General features: G+C 41.0%; 1 protein-coding gene across 1 annotated transcript in view; it reads right to left on the minus strand.

Annotated features, from left to right (window-relative positions):
- IGF2BP3 (insulin like growth factor 2 mRNA binding protein 3) overlaps positions 1-15,803 on the minus strand; it is a 103,278-nt gene that overhangs the window by 37,068 nt on the left and 50,407 nt on the right. Inside the window, exons 4-5 of the mRNA XM_074195470.1 lie at positions 1,787-1,838; positions 1,622-1,685 (exon numbers count right to left, since the gene is read on the minus strand). Coding sequence (XP_074051571.1) covers positions 1,622-1,685; positions 1,787-1,838 — 116 coding nt within the window. The remainder of the gene's footprint in view (positions 1-1,621; positions 1,686-1,786; positions 1,839-15,803) is intronic.

Here is a 15,803-nt window from a genome sequence, read left to right on the forward strand (position 1 = left end):
AGGGTTTTAGGAAGGGTCTTGCTGTTGTAGGAAAAACACTTGACCTGAATTCTAAAGGGGATAAAGAACATTATGGAGTCACTGTTCTTGCCTCTCCTGATATTGGCTGTCAAGTCAAAAAGACCATCTCTCTGTTTTATTTTTCTCCTTCTCCTATTCACTAGAGAGATTTTCATTGGCAATACCCAAAGGGAAGGGGGTAGGTCTCATTTACTCTATTTTGAGAATAGGATTTCAAGCTAGAAAAGATCGGAAGTAAATCCAACTATCTCATTTTGATTTTTTTAAAATCAGTGAGGAAACTGAGTTTCAGAGAAATAAGACAAGAAATGAGACCTTCAAGGTCACCAAGGTGGTCAACATTATTGGTGTTTTCCAAATATAGCCATTCCCCTCTGACTTCTGCAGAAAAAGAACAAAGATGCCCATCTAGCCTCACTTCCTCTTTGGTATTTTTCTGATTTGCTGTGTGTGCTCTCTTTGGGCTAGAAGGTTGGCCAACATTGTCTTGCCAGTTCACCTAGTCTTTCTGTCTAGTAGTGTGGGGCCTGTCTTTCTAAGGACTTGTAATTCTGTAACTATTAGGAAGGCTTCCATAATCTAATAGCACTAGGAGCTATAAGTTGCTGTGATTCGAGCACTTCTGGTAAGTCAAGCATCAAACTCTAGTTCAAGTTCATCAAAGTAGCTGTCACTTGGAACACAACTACCAGCTGCTGATGTGTGTTTGGTGTCAGCTGGACTGCTTGAGGTGGCTGGAATCCTGGATATGATTACATTCATTCCAGTCAACCCAACACATCCACCAGGCAAGCCTCAACCCTATTGTTTCTCAGGGTTTGATCACCGAATCATCCATTTAGGAAGGAACTGATCTCCTCATTGGATAGAGGATCTCACAACAACATCTCCATCCACAATGGTTCTGCTCATTTGATTGGTGAATAACGACCATTTATAAGTTTGTTTAACTGAAGTGGGGAGTGGGGTGAAAGAATGTGAGAAGAGAAGAAAATTAGGTTTATCCATGGAATGTGGAAGATAAATACATTTCAATTCATGGAACAATTCCAATGGCCAAGAATACAGGTAACCATTCTTAAATTTAGAAAAACAACAAAATGCCAGGCTTCCAGTTGGTACTTAACATTATTCAAGTCAAGCTCTAATAACATTTAATCAAAAGGCTCAATCAGACATTTTTAAAATATGCATACATACACACATAGAGATACAATATCCATATATCTATATAAAACAAATACTTCATTACTCTCCTGATGGAACCAGTTAGAGAGACAAGAGGAGCTCCTCATAAGTTCAGCTGGCTATACTTTGGCCCACAGTATAAGTGCCCAGCATCCCTGAACGTTCAAAGAATTAGCTATTCACATGTTTCACAGTTAAGACTATGAAGACAACTTGATCAATATGAACTAATGTCCCCCCCATGAGCTTTCAGGAGAAAGCCAAGGGCATTGGCAGAGGGCAGCAGTCCCTATTTCATTCAGTATCATCAGACTTGGCATCCATCTCCCTCCCTCCCACTATTAATGGTGTCACAAGAACAAAATGATTTGATTGAAATCAGGTGTAAAATGACATGGTCCAGAATACTTACAGTCTTGCCTGCTCCTTGCAGCTGTAGGTCACATTAACCACGGCAGTCTCAGTATCAGTATTTACTAGAGAATGAGAAAAATACACAAGAACAACCAAATTAAGTTTTCCTTCTACTTCCCTTCTTTGATCAATGTGAAAACTACTGAGTTCAAGAAACATATACCTTGCTCACAATTCTCCACTGCCCCATACTGAGCCAAGACGCTGTCCAGCACCTAGAAGAAGGAGAAGAAACCAATACAAAAGGGTTAACCATTGGGTGCTTCTTTGAGTTGTTTGCAAAGATATGTTTTTAATTGTAAAGCAAATTATGCTGGCCAAGAGCCAAAAGATTAATTTGGGTCTTTGATCTAAAGAATCATGGAAAGGACACCAGGAGAGAATACATGTTTCTCTTGGTCTAGCCTATCCCTGGGTCCCTGGCTTCAAATCCATTTCATGCTGGCTAGTCTAGGAGCAAGGATGGGATAGCAGCTTTATGGAGGCCCAGCTGCCTTGATTCCCTCTCCCAGGGAAGAGGGTGAAAGAAGGCCACATTTTCACACAGATACTTCACACGAGAACATCTCCAGGCTTACAGTTACATGAAACAGCAGCTTGAGTCAGATAATTTGAATATTTCAATGTTCTTTTTATTTAAAAAACAAAAACAAGCTCCCTTTAAAAAAAAATCTTTCCTTTCTAGATCCAGGAACAGATATAACCCAGGAAAGTAAATTCTAGGGAAGATTTAACTGAGAGAAGAAATCAAAGGACCCTGAAATCATTTATAAGATGGGGGCTAGAGAAAAAGACAGGTGAAAAAATCGTCCCCAAGCACCTTTCTCTTTTGCATTCACACATGATTAGTAAAGAAAAAAGGTGACTGTGGTTGCCTTGTGAGCTGTCTCTATGATGTGATCCTCAAAACCACACACACACACACACACACACACACACACACACACACAGAGACAGCTCCAAAGTTCCCACCTTCTGCCTTTAGACTTGAATCCCTAACCTAAACAAAGATTCTGAATTCAGAAGGTGGAATAAACCCGGGTGAGAACAAAGACCCCTTCCGTCTCCTCCAAGTACAATAAAATTCTTTCTACCTTCTCTTACTGTTTTTTCTTTAAATTAATTTTTTAATTTCCTAAGTTTTTTTCCCTCTTTCCCTACAATTAAGAAGAAAAAAACATAACTCTTTTTGTTAAAACTCATCTGGCTCCCATTTATAATATCACTGATGTGTTGTTAAAATTGAAAATTTTTTAAATCAGTCATTTTTTTTTTCTAAGCAGAAGCTATATAAGTTGACTAAACACTTTCTCCACAGCTGGCTAGCTACCTAAACTTCTCATGATCTTCCTGAATGATTTAACAAAAGGATAGGAACTTTAGTCCAATCATTTGAAGAACAGATGATGCTTCTCTAGATAGATGGTCACCCTACAGCTTAGTTCATTTTTGTCCCATAGGCCTCTACTATCAAGATAGAAGTTCATTTCCATGACAAAATCCTCTGATCTCAAGATACCTCAAATATTGCATCCATGAATCCAGGAGACATTAACAAGAAACAGCTAAACACAATGTGGCATACAACTATAATGAAATATTTCTGTGCCGTAAGAAATGAGTACAATGAATCTAGGAAAAAACCATGAGATTTATACAAATTGATACTAAGTGAAGAAAAGCAGAGCCAAGAAAACTATTCCCAGTGATAACAGAGGAAATAGAAAGGTCAACAGCAACAAAATAATTGGAAAATAATGTTGTCAAACTATAATGACCAAATTTGGTCTCAAAGAAAGTATGAGAAGACACTTAACTAAGGACATATGATGTGAACTACATTCTAGTTCTCCATACAGATTTGTTAAAGGTAGGTTGAGTGTGTGGAACTTTTACTTTTTCTTTTTTATTGCTTGTAAGGGACAGCTGTCTGATAGGGGAAGGAACTGCATGAAGTAAGCATCATGTAAAAGCAAAAACAGCAATAATTTTTCAAATAAGGAGGAATTTTAGAAGACACCTGATCATTTTTCAACAAACAAAAGGAAAAAATAAGTCTAAAAACAAATATTCTATAAAGAGTATATCTTCCTATTCTCTACCCCATGTAAGAAAAGAGACAAGCACAGATGGGTTCTACTATGTTCCCCGAATTTTTAGTTGCCATTACAAGGCAATACTTCCTACTAAAACTTTAAGCTTAGTTCTTTCTTCCAAAAAAGATTTATCTTTTATTTAATAGGTTTTTCTTTTGTTTTTTTGGGGGGGTAGGTTTTTTCCAAGGCCCAAGGTCACACAGCTAGGTAAAGTATCTGAGTCCGGATTTGAACTCAGGTACTCCTGACTCCAGGGCTGGTGCTCTATCCACTTCACCACTTAGTTGCCCCTATTCAATATATTTTTTTAAGGCTATTGGTAAACAATGTGAGTTCAGTAGTCTAAGTTTTTCAAAGGAAAGCTAACTTTTTAAAAAGTTATCAATTTATGGAAAAGAAACTATTTGAAAATTTCCACATAGTGAATTTCCTAAGGGGAAGAGGTGGGAGACTGAGAACACCTGGACAGCAATAACTGGGAGCAAAGGCAAAATGACTTGAAGGGTTCATTACACTTTCATGTTTTATCTGAGATTACAACCACTGTTAAAAGTATTAAATAACAGAGTTTGCTTCGGACTTTGACAAAAAAAAAATCTAGAACAGCAACTTCCTGAGTCTGGTATTGTTTACCTAACTCTCCCTCTCTTCATAGCCTGACCACACGTGTGGTTGGCACCGTCATAGGCCAGCAATACTGATCAGGGAGGCATTCTGGTGGCAGCACAGCCAGGACAGATAGAAGTGTTTCAACTTAAAACAGAGAATAAATCTCCCTACAAACAAAAACCCATTACAATGCTTAGGGTGAGGCTATGCAGCTCTTTATGGGTAAAACTTATATTTGAGAAGAAAGTTGGGTAGGAAAAAGAAAAACAATCTAAATTTTAAAAACAAAACAAATACAATAATAGTAATACAGTTATTTCACACTTTAAAGCTTACTGTGCTCTTTCCTACCAAAAAAAAATAAAGGTCACTCTCCACTGTCCTTTATTAGGACAGCAAAAAATGTTTATCCAAAATCCTATAATGTTAATGCTTGAAATCACTAACTTTGATGGGAAGAAGCCTGATTATTCATCAGGTTTTTGTCTACTCCTTTAGTTTGTGGTTGGTTTTTTAAAAAACAACTAAAGCGGTCTATTCCACTTAAATGTATTCATTTTACAACTCTTTATTTGTTAAGGGGGAAAAATGCACAAGGGAAACAAGCTTCCTGAAAACAATTGTTTCAATCATTAAAGATTGTCTTCCCCTATAGCCAGGGACTTAGAGAAAGGAAATAATTCCTTCTGAAATCTGCTCTGATTGTGGCCCACCACTCTGCCAATGTCACTAAGAAAAGTTAAGGTCTTTCCCAATTTGCCCTCCAAGCTTCCATACATCATAATTTTATCAAATTGACAGTGTGCAACTTGCCTCTCTAAACTAACCTAGTTTTAAAAAATTGAATCCAAGTGGTAAAAATCTTAAGTGGCAGAAATACACATTGTACGGGGGGGGCCATTCAGAGGTTCTCCATTTTATTTATATTCATTGCACATTTTATAAACCAAGGGATAATGAATGCCGTCATTTCCCAAACTGTCTTGTGGATGAAAGACTTGTAATCCTTCAACATCAATTAAGAGTTACAATCCTTAAATGAAATGGGCACAGGAAGTTAGACAATTTGTCCTTTGAAGCCAGGAGATGGAGAACAGAAGGGGGTCTTCTAGGAAGGTTTGGGATTTGTCTGGATAGGATCTGTGATATGAAGCAATGCCAGATTTCATGTTACATGTCACTTCCATTCACTGAAACTGCTAGAATTATTTATCCTCTTCATGAGCCACTCTTTTTGGATTAAAAGTGGGAGGGACAAGTAAATAATTTCTACAAAGAAACATAAATTACCATCACTGAATCTTAAAATTTGGAAGAGACTTTGAAGGTCATCTAGTTCAACCTCCTCCTACAGATGAAGAAACTGAGGCAAAGAAGAAATCTGAGTGATTTGTCTGGGGTTCTCTAGTTGATGAAAGTCAGACATGGAGCTAGAAGAAACCAGGATCTTTTGATTCCTGAAGATCAGGGGTCTTTCACTAATTTACTTATTATCTATATGAAATGAATCTGGGTCTCTGTTCTCTCCTCACACCCCTAGTCAACAAATTATTTTCTGTATTCTTGAAAAATCTGCATTCTTGAAAAGTCCCACTGTACTCTTCTCTCTCATGCTGGGGCTGATCATTGATTGACCTGCTCACATCCACATCAAAAGCTTCCACAAAAGCACAGTCACTTACAATTTGTATGGGGCTCCCTGGACAAGTCACCTATAGTCTCCTCATCTGTCAAAGGAGAGCATTGGACACAACAGATTCCACTCAACTATTGAGCTCAGTGAGAATGTCCAAGAGATGGGAGCTCAGAGAATTCCCATTGCACTTCTTCCCAGACAGGTCATCTACTTAAGAGCCTAGACTGGGGGTGGAGCTATGCATAGGATCTCAGAACTATCGAATGTTAGCACTGGAAGGGCTCAGTTGGTAACTAATTCAACCTTATTTTACACAGGAGGAAACAACAATCCAAAGAGATGGTGGGACTAGTCCAGAATCCCACAGATCCTAAGTGTTGGGCTCTTTACATACAAGGGGATAGTGGCAAGTCAAAGATCAATAATATTCTTTAGGCACTCAGCTCAAAATAAGAAAAAGATGGTAGCTGAGAGCCAATCCCCAACCCTCAACCCTGCTCTCCTCCCTGGGCCCCCTCTTCCAAAGCCAACAAAAAGGAGTTCAGAGACACGTCCAGAATGTCTAGTTCCAACCTGCATCACCTATCTCCAGATGGCACCAGTATCAGGAGTGGTCCCCTGTACTTTGTTCATCCTTCAGCCTCCAAATGTGCATGGCTGATCCCTTCCCTTCTTTCCCTTTGCCCTACAGCATTCTTCAGCTTTGGATAATCTGTAACCCTTCCTTGACAAGGATATGGCTGAGCTCCAAATTACATGGGTGTGGGGGGAGAGAAGTTCCTAAAAACTTGTGTAAACTGGGGCCTAATAACTGGAGACATTCAATTGCTGCTCTGCACAGCTGCAGGGGGTGGGGGGGTGTGAAGGGGAAAAGGTGAGGACTTGGGAAGGGAACGTGAAAAAAGAGGCAGGGTCAGCCTGGTTCCCCACTCTCAGAGTGGGGGGTAGCACACAGAAAAGAATTTAGAAAGTCAGAGGAAGGGAAGCCTGGAGTAAAAAGACCCCCTCTCCCCAAAGGCTAAATAAACAAACTCTCCTTTTAAAATCCAAGGGAGGGAGAGAAAACAAGTCTAAGTGGGGAGAGAGGTTTTAGCCAGTCAAAAAGCATCAAGAAGAGTGTGGGTGCAGAAATGGAAATGAGAAGAATCACCTTCTAGATCATTTTCACCAACAGGGTGATGCTGAAAATCCTCTCTCCTGTAACAGCCAGATTGAGCTGAAACAAGTAGGCAGCCATGGCTTTGGGGACTCTCCTGGCAAGGAGACAGGGTTGCTGTACCAACCTCTAGATGCCTGCATTGACTTTTGATTTCCTCTCGTTCTCCCAACCAGTGTGGAGACCCATGCTCACAGTGGGCAGAGAGAGGAAGATTTTGCAATCTCATTCAACTCTGGGGGGTGGTGAAAGGGAGGAAAACTCAACATCAAAAGGGAAGGACGAAAGAAAAGAAAAAAAGGGGGGAAAAGGCCCACCCCACTGGGGACATAAAGGCATCACCTGCATACTAACGTGGCTGGTGGTGAGACCATGCTTCTACAATGGAGTTAAAAGACCAAAATTGCACCTGGTGGACAGAGGTGTGACTAACAGTTTGAGAACTGGTATTCTTTCCCCTTTAACATCCACATCAGTTTCCTTGCTGCTTTTACCTTCCTGTTCTTCACTCTCACAGTCAATGGTGGAAGAGATTTTCAGTTGCACCCAAGTGGGATGATCCATAACTAAGGGCTCAGTTAGGGCAGGATGAGGGCCACATCCACTTTTCAGAGGGAAAGAGAAGGAGGGGTAAGCAGTCTGGAGAACAAATCTGCCCCCTCCCCTGAGACAAAGGGCTTTGTGGAGGTCCCCATCCTCTTCAGCCAATCCCTAATAAACTGTGGATGCACAATTCCCTCTCTTTCCTTAATGATCTTAGCCAGGATGCTAACAACTTTCTAATCATTCCTGAGGAGATAGGGATTCAATGATTACATAAGTAGCTCCATCTAAGTCATGGGAAAGAGAAAAAGTTGAAATGAAATGTGTTTCAGTGTTTGCATACCAAGATCCAAGTCAGTAAACTTAATTTGAGGCTCCAGGGCTGGGGGGGGGGGCACTTAGACTTCCACTCTTGCTCCCCAAGACTATGGCCCCAGCCCTTTCTTCTCACATGGCTAGGAGGGTCAGGTTTCTCCACCAGTTCCCCTATCTTGAGTTCAACATCTCAGACTAAGCTTTAAAAAAAAAAACAGATCCAGGAATTTTTTTATATTGCCTTTAAAAATGATCTTCAGGGGCCGCTAGGTGGTGCGGTGGATAGAGCACCAGCCCTGGAGTCAGGAGGACCTGAGTTCAAATGTGACCTCAGACAAGCCACTTAACCCCATTGTCTTGCAAAAAAGAAGAAAAAAAGAAAAAAATGATCTTCAATTTTCCTGCATTTACATCAGCCCCTTGACAGGGAAGGTGGCCAGGCAGCTTAATGAGCCTTTGGTTGGAGAGAATACAAAGGGGATTTGGCATTTTAACATGTTCCCCTCATCCACACTAAATAAAGGTACATCCTTAAGAATGGTATATATTCTTAAAAACTTGAATATAGGGAGAAATTTTGTTGATATTTAATCAAAATATATCAATTAAATTTTGTTTTAACATAATTGTTTTGGAGGGGTCATTTTCTGGGTTTAACATAAACTTGGATAAATTTCAATGGGGGGGTTGGGAGGAGAGGGAGGAAGAGGCAGAAAGCAGACAAAGCAGCAGCACCAGAGAGAGGGACATGCCTGAGGCATTTCCCTTCCAGTCTGTAGGATTTTGTGGGCATATTTCATTTAGCTTCTAGCTTTCTGGTATTTAACCCAGATTTTCCTACTAGATAAATAGGCTCCACTGAATACCAATAAGACATTCTTGAAGACTGTCACTGGTTCCAATTTGCTCTTTTACCAGGCAGGCACTAATGGAGGAAGGTTAATAGACTTGTGAAATAGATGTCTAATCTATACTCAGCAAGTCTGAAAAAAAGGGCTCAGGAACAGTGTCTTTGCACTCAACAACATTCATTAAATCCTCCCCCATCTCCACCAAAAGATGGTTTTTCAGCCCATGATGCTATAGCTGTTACTTACTTAGAACTAACCCTGGGCAGCTACAAATATCTTAATTTTGTTCAGAGAGTCTGCAAAAATCTTTCTTTCAAAGATACTGGAACCAGGCTCTTTTTCTCTGTGGGTATAATTCTCATTATTTTTGTTTCTAATTTCAATGATCAAATCGACCTATTGAACTTAAAAATTTCTCCCCACCGAGAAAGGAGGATTCTCTTTCCTGGCAATCCCTAATGAGACTCAGATATAAAGTATAATATCAAGGGCAGAGAGGGAATCAAATATTTTTACCCCAAGACAACTGTCTGATGTAATTCTTTACCACCAAAGTTACAGCTTTGACTATGGAAGGGATTTTTTTTTTTTTTTTGGTTTTTGCAAGGCAATGGGGTTAAGTGGCTTGCCCAAGGCCACACAGCTAGGTCATTATTAAGTGTCTGAGTCCACATTTGAACTCAGTTCCTCCTGACTCCAGGGCTGGTGCTCTGTCCACTGTGCCACGTAGCTACCCCTATGGAAAGGATTTTTTAAAGCTTTACAAAATCTATTCCACAGTTCCTGAATTCTAAACTTTCTACCCTTAACTTTTTCCTATTTACAAACACAACAAACTTCTAAATAAATAGCTCGCTTAATAATAATAATTAAAACATTAAATTCCAAAGCCACATGGCTTCCAACGAGGTTCAAATAACTATTCTTATCCCCTCAACCTCCTCCCTGCCAGAGGGACCCCAGGCTCCTTTTCCCTACTGGCAACCTTTCTAATTTTTCTAGCCAACAGAAAAAATTCCAGGAAAGTGTCCACCAGTAGTTGGCCACCAATTATGCCTCCAAATTAGTTTGCTTAACAAAAAAAAGGAAAAGAAAAGAAAGAAAGAAAGAAAAGATGAATCAAACACTAATCTCATTTCCAGATGAGAGATACTGGAAACTCTAAAGAACCAAAATGTCGTCTCTGGTGACCCAGCAAGCTAGTTAGAAGAAAAAAGGAGAGAGCCAACTCTTTGTTATTCTTTCTTTACCAGTTCCAATGAAATTAGTCTCCCCAAAACAAACTCCAGTGTCTAAAATCTAAGAAAAGAGTGAAGTGTTTTGGTATCTCTCCCCCCTCCTTCTTTTTGGCTCTAGACTCATGCTATTTGTCTGGGCATACCGCCTTGTTAAATTGGAAATTTGATTTTATTAAATCTTGTTCAGGAGTCCAGAAGCCTCTGGGCAAGGGCAGCCACAAAATAGGAATGATGAATGATTACATCCTCTTTAGACATGACTGGCCGCACAAAGTAATGCCAGATAATTGATGTCAACTAGCCTGGAGAGTGAGAGAAGCTCCCACCGAGCTCCTTTTAGAGTCTGAAGACTCTGCTAATATTGCCACCCAGATCTCAGCTGAAACCTGATAACAGGAACGCTAAACTTGTTTTTTCCCCCTTCTGATTCTTTTAAAGGGAAGTGTAGAAGACATGCACAGTTTTTTTCTTTAAATCCCCAAAGTGAAACTGACAGTCAAATAAATCCACAAGTCTTCACAGGTGGGGAACATTGCCTTTGTTTTCAGATTTATTTTTTTTGATGTATTGATCAATTTTGATTTTCTCCCTTTTTTCCCTAGGTTTCTTTCTTTCTTTCTTTCTTTCTCTCTTTCTTTAATTACATAGTATAGGTCTCAGGGAAGGGAAGAGGGATAGAAGAAGCTCAGTTGATGTGAAAACAAAAAACACCAATAAAATATTTTTGTTAAAAAGAGATTGTCCAAAGTCAGATTTAATGCATGCTAGGATGACAGGGAACCCTGGAAAAATGAATCTCTTGAAAGTGAAGTAGTCGTAGCCTTTGGAAAGAACTTAGGCTGGACATCATTTTGAATATAATTTACTCACCTCATTGCCATAAGAAAAATTCTCTAGAAAAAAGTACTGTTAAGCTGGGAGGACTAAATCAAAGACAGTAATTCTAGCTAAATACGTAAGTTTTTGAGGAAATTCATCCAAGGAATTCTGCCTAGATTTGTGTACTTGGTATTTCCCTAAAGTATTTTACATCTATATGGGGAAAAGAGCACTTCAATTATGGTAAGAAATCCCATATGATATAGGTTTAGATAACCATTTCCTCTAGGAAATAGGGGCACCAAAATCCAGATACTTGGCTAGAAGGGGAAAAAATGGCCTCTTGAATATATACAGAGCATTCCTGGAGAGACACTGCAAAATTGTAAACTCCTCTCTAAAAGTTTACCATCTTAACTTTTTGGACCATAAGACAGTAATACCCTATTCTTATTAGGATCAGATTTGCAATTAGGCGGAAGGAAAAGTGAGCATTTCAATCCATATTTTTAAAGGGTTACAACCTTTTCTATTTGAAGTTTTTAAAAAAAGCTTAAGTCTACACCTTGTCTTAATGGTTAAACTCCTCCTCCCTCCCCCCCCCCCAAAAAAGAGGCCATGAGTTAAAATTCCACCCTAATTTGAGTTTTACCATCAAGGAGTTTAGATACCAATAAGTCTCTAACTTACAACACTACACCAGGAATCCAAGGAAAATTCTCCTGGTGCCTTCTTCCCTTAGGTGGGGCCAGCTCCACCTCTCAAATTTTTAATCCTAAACCCAAGCTTCAATTATAAGGGGTCCCCTCAACCCTTTCCAGGAGGAGCCACTCTGGATTTCCCAAAAGTCTTATGATCTGGGTGTGGAGCCCCTGGATTTCGCTGACACTGCAGGAGAAGGAAGGGGCCCTCCCCACTGAGAATAGCCCTGCAAGCCACCGGGAAAGGAGGGGTGGTTGGCCTGGAGACCAGCCAGGGAATGCTTCAATATCCACTGGCAGATCTGCCTGTGGGGGGGGACCCCTATTCAAACCGGTTGGGAAAGAGATGAAAATTAGGCTGTTGGCAGCTTGCTCTTGCCATCTGGCAATTGGTATTTGGGGGAAAGGTGGGGTGGGAGAAGGGGAGCCAAACCTCTATTTTTACCTACATGTGTGTGTGTGTGTGTGTGTGTGTGTGTGTGTGTGTGTGTAATGATTTGGGTACAGAGTCAATGCTTCAGAGTCAGAACCTGGGTTCAAATCTTGCCTCTGACACATATTGTGTGTCCCTAGGCGAGTCACCCAACCTGAAATGTTCCAAATAATTTTCTAAACCTTACAGGGAAGGTTCCAGTTTCAAATGAAAATAAAGTCTCCTCCTTATCCACACATTTAAATAGATTACCTCCTGCTTCCTGACCGTATCAGTGTAGGCTAATAAGACACAGTCACAGGCAAAGTCTGGGGCTGTCTTCTACAGTACAGCATATTTATGAAATGGCTGAAAACTGGAGGAGTCAAGGGAAGAGTTCCCCTTTGGGCTCTGTCCTCTCACAGGTTCCAATCTCCAAAAGAGTTAAGGCAGCCTTGTATGACATCATTTGTGGGATGAATATACTTAGTGTACCCAAGGGAACCTGGATTAATTCGAAAGCACAAGACCATGAATTTCAGTGATAAGGGGGCTCTGCAGCCTTTCTTCTGGCCCCACAGACCCCCTGATCAATCTCAGGCCAAGTTTAGGAGGAGATCAACTTGATTCAGAGGTGAGTCTGATATCTCTCACAAATATGATTTGTGATATGTGAAAACTTGAAGGAGATACTTGGGCAGAGAGCTTCCCTCTCTCCCCACTCCCTCCAAAACTGGCTTCCCAAAAGTTTGCAGATGGAGGGAAAAAGACTCAAGAAAACTGTCACAATATGATTTTTCCCCCAATTTGTAAACAGCACCCACACTGGGGACCAGGTTTCTCTAGGCAAAGTTTGTTGTGTGATAGTTCCTTGCTAGAGAAAAGGGCTAAGGGATTTTGAAGGGAAGGTCTACTCAATCTTGCACCTGGCCAAGTCTCCCCCCCCCCATACCCCCCCCTCCAAGCAGTGGCAAGGACTTTGCAAAGAGTCTCCTACGTGGGGTTCCTCCTGGCTAGCTTCCCCTGAACTGGGAGGCAGATTCTCCCTTATACAAATAGAGCCTAATGGGAGCCTCAGGGGCCCAGCATCTGCAGGCTTTCTTTTCAAAGGCTAAAGGATGATTAGAAGCCAAATAACAAGAAAACTTAAAAGGAAATCCTCCAATGTAAAAAGCATTTTTCACACTTGCAGATCTCAATCACCAGACTGGGCTACCAGTCTGGATTCCTCTTAAAAAGATACAAAGTGCTTGGGGAAAGAGAAAGACAATGTCTGGGTACAGCTTCACTTTGTTCTTTCCCAGCAGCACACAGAGCCTGGGGAGTCCCCTAAAAAAGGGAATGGTAGAAATGGAACAACATCATCACAGCCCCCGAGAACTGGGTCCACAGACTAGGACTCGAATAAAGAGATCTGGTGCCCATTCACTCCCAAACCCCCGTCAGAAGAATTCTAAAATATTTGAGAAAAAGAACAGATATTAGGCCATGGGTCACCCTTCGATTTTCTGACCATTCCTTCAGTATTCTGCAGTCTAACCTCCTCTTTAAAAAAAAACAACTAAAACTAAAACAGAAGAGGACAAGAATGAGCAAAATCGGAGAAGGCACTAGGCTTCACGGAAAACATCCCCCCAAAACCAAAGGCCTTAGCTTTCTCTTTTCCTCCAGTCACGAAGCAGCCTGCTTTCCAACCATAAAAGTTTGCAGACTCCAACAGGAACTTTCCAGTCGACTACCCAATGCCTTTCTCCATAGATGCCATGGATGATTTGGTGATAGTATAATGGAGAGAACTACCAACTGGGCAAACGGCCCACAGCCAGCTGCTGTTCTTATCAGAACAGTTTAGGGGATTGAGCAGCCCTGCACTTGGCTAAGACTTGGGTAAGAGTTTGGGGAGTCCAGCGAATGGGGACAAAAATCATGACCAAACTGTGAGTGTTGTTTCCCACACCCCACCTCATTCTTGTTACTGGGTTCTTTTTTTTTCCCCTTAAGGCAGATTCTCTCCCTCCCCAAAAGGGATCTCTACAAATCTGTTACCACTGATCTGTTAAACCCCTAGCCACCACAACACCAAATTACAGCACGTTAGAGCAGCATCCTGGGGATTCACTTCTTTATGTAACTCTCTATGCTTAATAAATAAGTAAAGACCTTGTAAGGTTAGACAAGCAGTGGCCACACCTGCCAGTTGCTTTCAAAAAGTCCCCAGGAGGATGTATTTAGAGAAAATCGACAAATTGGAGGGCCGCCATCTTCCCCAGCTCTCGCTGTCGCTACAGCTGCTCCTGGGGTCCCTGGGATTGCTTCTCATACAAAATCCCACAACCCCATTCACAACTTAGCCAACCCACAAGCTGTCTAGGCAAGATATTAACATTTGTTGGTCCACAACACCAGTGTTAACTCTAAATACATGTCTTGCTCAGTTGGGTCGGGGGCAGAGTTTTTTGGTGAAGCCTGCTTGACATTATATGTTTATTTCAGAAAATATATCATAAATCAAAAGCAGAAAGAAGAAAATGCTCCCCACCTCCAAGAGTTGACAGACTCAATGTGAAGAATGAAACATCCATGTTTAGACAGGGCCAACATTGGTTACAATGGTTTTCTTTTCTTTTTCCTTTCTTATTAGAGGGAGGGGAAGAAAGAGGGGTGGAAGAAAAAATGTTTGCTAATTGAAAAAATAATAATTTAAAAAAATACCCCACATGGATTTGCACTTGGGAGCATCAACTTTGTAGATAAATGGCAGAGGGGGGAATAGGGAGTCAGTTCTCCTCCTCTTTAGGAAGAGAACAAGAACAAAAATATTTGCCCAACCAAGAATTCCCATGATACTTCATATCTTCTTGAAACCTGAAATTAAAGTTCTATTTCTCCAGCTCAACAACATCACCTGATATAACTCCCTTCTACCTAACTCTGACTTCTCAGTGTCCTTTGCTGGCCTTTTTGTCCTTTTTTCCAGCCCCTGGGTATGGTTGGTTCTTGGAACTCTTCCTATCCATTCCCCAATCCCAAAGAGTTCCATGAAAATGATTCCTGATTCCTTTATCTACATCCCTAATCTTGACCTTCCTCGGCTGCCCTCTCTATAGACTGGCATGGCATCGTCTCAAATACAAGATCTGTTTGGACAGTTCTGGACTTTGGCAGCAGTTGGATGGGTCTTTGGGTAGTGGCTAGAGGCCATGCTAGCCCTTTTACAACACGTTCACCTGGTGAACAAGGACATATGTTCAAAATGGCTTCCTTCAGTTAACAGGTGGGGGCTGGCACTGGTAGCCTGCCTTTTTTTGGTGCCAAGCTAGCTGCCTGAGTCAGTCATGGAACATGCCACACTGGATCTCATTAACTCAAGGTCAACATCAGTTGAAATAGGAGAGGGTGTTGAAGAATGCCGAAAATTGAAGATTTATTTACTCACCAATATCCCTGTTGGTTAATGCTACAGCAGACTATGATTTACACTGCTCAGATACACAATCCTGATGTCTTCCTGGGCTTGGTTGTCTGCCAATCTCATAAATTATCCTTATAAAGAATTTGTAGATTTAGGGTGGTATGAGCTTAGATTCTGAGGGCAGGGCAAGAATAGGGATCATAGAAGCTCTAAGTGGCTGGGGGTGGGGGGAGGATGACACATTGCTATTTGTTGCTTTGTATTTCTAGGAAAACATTCATCTTCTTGCCAGGGTAGGCTAAGCATCTCCAAAGAAAGATAAAATTGAGAAAAACCACCCAAGTAGGCACAGGTCTCGATAGCAAGAGTGAATGCAAGAGAAAGACAAATTC

Source organism: Macrotis lagotis, chromosome 7 (assembly GCF_037893015.1).
Source record: "Macrotis lagotis isolate mMagLag1 chromosome 7, bilby.v1.9.chrom.fasta, whole genome shotgun sequence".
NCBI classification, from domain to species: domain Eukaryota; kingdom Metazoa; phylum Chordata; class Mammalia; order Peramelemorphia; family Peramelidae; genus Macrotis; species Macrotis lagotis.